The sequence below is a fragment of the Limulus polyphemus genome, unplaced genomic scaffold (genome assembly GCF_000517525.1).
Source record: "Limulus polyphemus unplaced genomic scaffold, Limulus_polyphemus-2.1.2 Scaffold10090, whole genome shotgun sequence".
Taxonomy (NCBI): Eukaryota; Metazoa; Arthropoda; class Merostomata; order Xiphosura; family Limulidae; genus Limulus; species Limulus polyphemus.
The window spans coordinates 10,690-16,590 of record NW_013675700.1 but is presented as its reverse complement, the minus strand read 5'-3'; the positions used below and the strand labels follow the sequence as shown (position 1 = coordinate 16,590).

General features: G+C 36.2%; 1 protein-coding gene across 1 annotated transcript in view; it reads left to right on the top strand.

Moving 5' to 3' along the window:
* LOC106476227 (glutamate receptor ionotropic, NMDA 3A-like) overlaps positions 1–5,177 on the top strand; it is a gene marked incomplete at its 5' end in the record, with an annotated part of 8,654 nt that extends 3,477 nt beyond the window's left edge. The window contains 3 exons of the mRNA XM_022380158.1: positions 2,111–2,290; positions 3,825–4,121; positions 5,010–5,177. Coding sequence (XP_022235866.1) covers positions 2,111–2,290; positions 3,825–4,121; positions 5,010–5,177 — 645 coding nt within the window. The remainder of the gene's footprint in view (positions 1–2,110; positions 2,291–3,824; positions 4,122–5,009) is intronic.
* Positions 5,178–5,901: the final 724 nt, after the last annotated feature.

Here is a 5,901-nt window from a genome sequence, read left to right as displayed (position 1 = left end):
GATTATATTTTGTAGACTCGGGTCATTCTAGTCACGTGATTATATTTTGTAGACTCGGGTCATTCTAGTCACGTGATTATATTTTGTAGACTCGGGTCATTCTAGTCACGTGATTATATTTTGTAGACTCAGGTCATTCTAGTCACGTGATTATATTTTGTAGGCTCGGGTCATTCTAGTGACGTGATTGTATTTTGTAGACTCGGGTCATTCTAGTCACGTAATTATATCTTGTAGACTCGGGTCATTCTAGTCACGTGATTATATTTTGTAGGCTCAGGTCAGGTCATTCTAGTGACGTTAGAATGACACGAGCCTACAAAATATAATCACGTGACTAGAATGACCCGAGCCTACAAAATATAATCACGTGACTAGAATGACCCGAGTCTACAAAATATAATCACGTCACCAGAATGACCCGAGTCTACAAAATATAATCACGTGACTAGAATGACCCGAGTCTACAAAATATAATCACGTGACTAGAATGACCCGAGCCTACAAAATATAATCACGTGACTAGAATGACCCGAGCCTACAAAATATAATCACGTGACGATTATATTTTGTAGCCTCAGGTAGTTTTAGTCACGTGATTATATTTTGTAGACTCGGGTCATTCTAGTCACGTGATTAATTCTTCCAAGCTCTGAGCAGGCTGTTCTATTCATATGATTATCTTCTTCGGATTTACAACGCTAAAATCGAGGGGTCGATTCCCCTCGGTGGACACAGCAGACAGCCCGATGTGGCTTTGCTATGATAATACACACACCTACATACATGTACACGATATTTGTCTTTCCCTATCTATAATCAAGTAGATAGAACCTGCTGCACGTCCATTAGAACTGTGACGTCATTTCTGAAGTTTAGAGGATTACTTTACTTTGAAAGAAGGTAAAATAGGAACTATGATGATGTTTGGAAATCTTTCTTTTTTTAAACTAAGTAAATTCCTTATCCGAACTTCGTCTAAGTTGAATTCATTCCAACTTGTAATTACAGACAAATAACTTATTTACCGAAATATCGGTTTTTGTTATAACAATTAAACCGTTCATTAGTTTTTCTTATCAGTTTCTTTCCTGAGTCTAAAAAAAAAATGGAAGGGGTTCATTGGCTCTTTAGTACAGCTCTGGGTTCGAATCTGTTTATTACTACAAAATATTCCTTGCATTTTAATCTGTGGGTGCATTACTCTGTTAACTTTGAATAGTCACTCTCGACCAACACACCAAGTTTCAATAATCACTCGCGGCTAGCATAACAAGTTTCAATAATCACTCGCGGCTAGCATAACAAGTTTCAATAATCACTCGCGGCTAGCATAACGGGTTTCAATAATCACTCGCGACCAACACACCAGGTTTCAATAATCATTCGCGACCAGCACACCAGGTTTCAATAATCATTCGCGACTAGCACACCAGGTTTCAATAATCACTCTCGACAAGCACACCAGGTTTCAATAATCACTCTCGACAAGCACACCAGGTTTCAGTAGTCACTCGCGACTAGCATACCAGGTTTCAATAATCATTCGCGACCAACACACCAGGTTTCAGTAGTCACTCGCGACTAGCATACCAGGTTTCAATAATCACTAGCGACCAACACACCAGGTTTCAATAATCACTAGCGAAAAACACACCAGGTTTCAATAATCACTAGCGACCAACACACCAGGTTTCAATAATCACTAGCGACCAACACACCAAGTTTCAACAATCACTAGCGACCAACACACCAGGTTTCAATAATCACTAGCGACCAACACACCAGGTTTCAATAATCACTTACGACTAACACACCAGGTTTCACTAATCACTCGCGACTAGCATAACAGGTTTCAATAACTATTTAATATGAGGAACTTACGTTGGTTGAGGTAAAATACGAAGTTCATGGTTTCATTAATAATGGTTGAATTATCGGGAGTTCTAACTTATTTTGAACAACTAAAGATTTCTTTTATTTATTTTAATCCCAGAGTTTCTTCAATATCCATATTGAAAGTGACATCATACAAGATAGTTAAAACTAAAACATTTACAAGCAGAATCATTAGGAAGGTAAAAAAGCTTATTGTACTTCTCCTTGACAGTTTATCAAATTACCTTTACCTTCTCAAACCAGGAAAGGTAAGCTGGACGTGCTGATCGGAGACACCGCAGTCTTGAATTACTTTCGTGGTAACGAACCCGGATGTAACCTGCACCTTCTAGGAGACCCAATCTTCGACGACGCCTACGCAATAGGAATGCAAAAAGGGTTTCCGTTGAAGGTAAACAAAAAGAGAATTTAAATTTACATAGCGTTCAACAGATGGCGCCACATACTTTTTCTTGTCATCGCCAGAGATTGATAAAATGTCAATGTATTATGTACTTTTAAACAAGTGTAGATACACTTAAATCATGTAACTCTCTCTCACGTACTAATTTAGTTTTATAACATAAAACTACAAATCATCTTACAATGAAGATTTATAAGAAGTGTACATTTGCCCTTGTATTATTGTTGACTTTTAAGTAGAAAAACTACATTTGTTTAATGTAATGTTTTGTAGAATTAAATAATAAGTAATGGTAACGTTTCGTGGAATTAGGAGGTTGCTAAGCAACTTTTGTTTTCACGAAATAATCTTTAGTAATTTATCATCATTTTGTTTCTGTTTTGTTTATATTTATTAATTAATAATTACGTTGATGAGCTATGACACCTTATTAAAATAAAATATTGTTTTCAATTCCAAGTCGAGGATTTCATTTTACAGTCTATCACTCTCAATTAAATAATCAGTCTAAAATTATTTATTCAGACATTGCCTTTAAGTAACAAAATGTTGACTTCACACATTATACCCAAAGTTAGCTATTGCCCCACCTTGTGGAAACTACAACAATCAGTATATTATTTTCCTGTAAAGTTCATACTAAAATACTGAATTTTCTTTTCAACTTGCAAGATACGAGATACTTTCTGCTGGCTATTATGTGCATTAATTACCCACAGTAAGAGATCATTTGATCCTTCAAAGTTGACTTTGAACACCAACTCTTATGAAATGTAAATATGTAAACTCAATATTTATTTTTATGAAATCGTCAATTCTCCTCTTAAACTGTTTTTAAAGTGCTGTCCCTCACCACTGCTGATGGCACATCATTCAATAATCCACTCACACTGCTAGAAAAAAAAACTATCTCAACTAGAACGTAATTTGTATTTTATAGATCTTACACTTATGTACTCTCGTTCTGTTATTACAGGATACAAAATAACAGGCCTTCACCCTATCAACCTCTTGGATACTATTGTTAACTTCAGTAAGATCACCTTTTCCCCATCATTTCAGAAAATAACAGATCGTATCTGTGTAAGATAACCCTCCCAATCATCCTAGCATCTTTCCTCTGAACCCTTTCCAGTAAGTCAATATCCTCAGCATTTCAAGTGAGATCTAACTATTCAGGTGGTCTGTTGCTAAAACAACTTGACCTGTAACCTTATAGGTCCCCTTATCGCGATAACAGATACTGGCGAACAGTCTCCAGCTCCATCTTTAGGTTCCCTCAAGAATGATCTTGGTAGACAGCACTTCAAGCCACGTTATGTTCTTAAAGCAGCTCCATGCAGTTGAATTCATAACAACACATCTGCGTTTGACCAACCAGGATATTGTGGGAGTGGTGCACGTTTCTTAATTAATATGATTGGCTCACAGGAAGCCTCATTTCTATCCAAACACCCTTTGTGTCTGTCTATACTAAAAATCTGTTTTAAGTAAATAAATATTTTTGTTGCGCTCTTTGTAGGATGCAATATCCGACCTGATTCTTCGTTACAACGAGTTTGGCTACATCGACCAGTTACAACAGAAATGGTATGGAAGAGTCCCTTGTTTTGATTCTTCAGTTCACAGTCCAACCAAGCCTATGGGCCTGAGCATCAGGGCTGTGGCTGGTGTATTCATCATGTTGTTAGTGGGAATTCTCGTTGGTGTCAGCATATTGGTGCTCGAACATCTGATATTCCGTTATGCCCTGCCCACCCTCAGGGAAAGACCTAGTGACACAGTTTGGAAAAGTCCTAATGTTATGTTTTTTAGCCAAGTAAGTTTGCTTGTTAGCAAAACAGCATACAGTTTCCGAGACAAAGTATTGTAAAAAGCGCCATCTCTTGATGTGTTAATACATTAATCCAGAATTTTCAAATTACCCTAATGGCATAAAAATAAACTTTTACAGTTTGGAAAAGTCAAAAATTAATAATTTGAGCCACTAACTCTTTTCATATTTTTTGGTGAAAACATGCTACCATATTTTTCTTTTTTACTGATATAAAAAAGTGAAAGTTTTATCGGAACTTAATATGTAAAACTCGACCATACATACGTTGTGTTTTGGTAGTTGTTGTATTTATCCAAGATGTTTAGGCTATTTTGTCGTGCTTATTGTGTTAAAAAATTAGTATTAGAAAATCAGTCGCATTATCTAAATTCATTTAAAATATATGTTAAAGCTTGTATTTAAGTGTAATAGGGGGCGCTATATTGTTACTGACTTCGGGCTTAAATAATTTTTTTTCACAACAAGTAATCAGTAGATTACTGCAATGATAATGTTTAACTTGAATATAAGATATTCTACATTACTTGTTTACAAATTGGATATGCTAGGACTGACGTATGGTTTCAGAATATTCGCGTAAAGCTACACAGAGTTATTTGATCTAGCCGTAGCTTAAATAGAACAGCATCTTGGACTACTCTTCTGTAAACAGACAGTGGGTGGGATTTCACATTTTTATGATCACATTAACTGTTTACCACATCAGTCTCTACCGGCCCATTACTGTTTTTACCGAGTCTATGATAATATTTAGGTTTAACTGTAACCAGATAATAACCGCTGCCTTAGATGTTATGCATGGTTCATTAGGCTTAAGAAACATTCCTTTTAATCTCACTACAATCTAGTCTGATCATTCATTCCAATCAGAAACTCCACCGATTCATCAACACCGTGGAGCTGGTGTCGCCACATCACTCAGCCAAAGAAATCGTCAACAACCTCAGAGAGGGACAAATTTTCAGCCTTTTTCAGAAAAGTGTGAAGAGGGTACGTAATGATACAATCTTAGATAGAACACGAGAACCGACAATTTGACGGTTTTCACTTTTAAAGTTTAAGTACCTTTCACAAATCGGTACAATGTAGTACAGAGTTGAAATAGAATTATTTAAGTTTAACTTGTTTACGTTTGTAGATAAGCTTGTCATCGTCTAAACTGTAAACAGCAGAGATACACAGATAGAAATGCCTTTGTGTGCTAGGTTGGGATAAAAGTCCGTATTTCAATATATTTTAGGAGGAGGTTATGTTAGTTTTATCGTAACAGACATTAAATATTAACAACATCTGTTCGAACATAATTAAATTTCAAACAAGTACGTCATAAAACAGCTGCTGTCTGGCGGATCCAGAACAAATCCGAGCAGTTTGTATTGTGGACGCCATTGTCACAGTGTACAACTTGCAAGTCGTGTATTAGCCCCGAAGTCTATCGTTCATCAGTAGTGCAGCTGAATTCATCAGAAAATTTACTAACTTACTTACATGAAAGGTTCATCTGTAGATCTTTTCACTCACTTCAGAATCGGCGTTCTTGTTTACTTGACCACCATTTAATTTTCCTGTTCCTAATCTTCTTATTTCATGAAGACCGTTAGTACCACACAACACTATCCCGAGGTGAAAAACTTGCATTAGCTGCACATAGAGGGCGACACAAATACTTTCTTTTACAGGCTTTATAATATGATATCGCTTGGGTTGGGTGGATATCCGATATTTTACTGAATAAATGTAATTCAAGTTATTGAAACCTGTA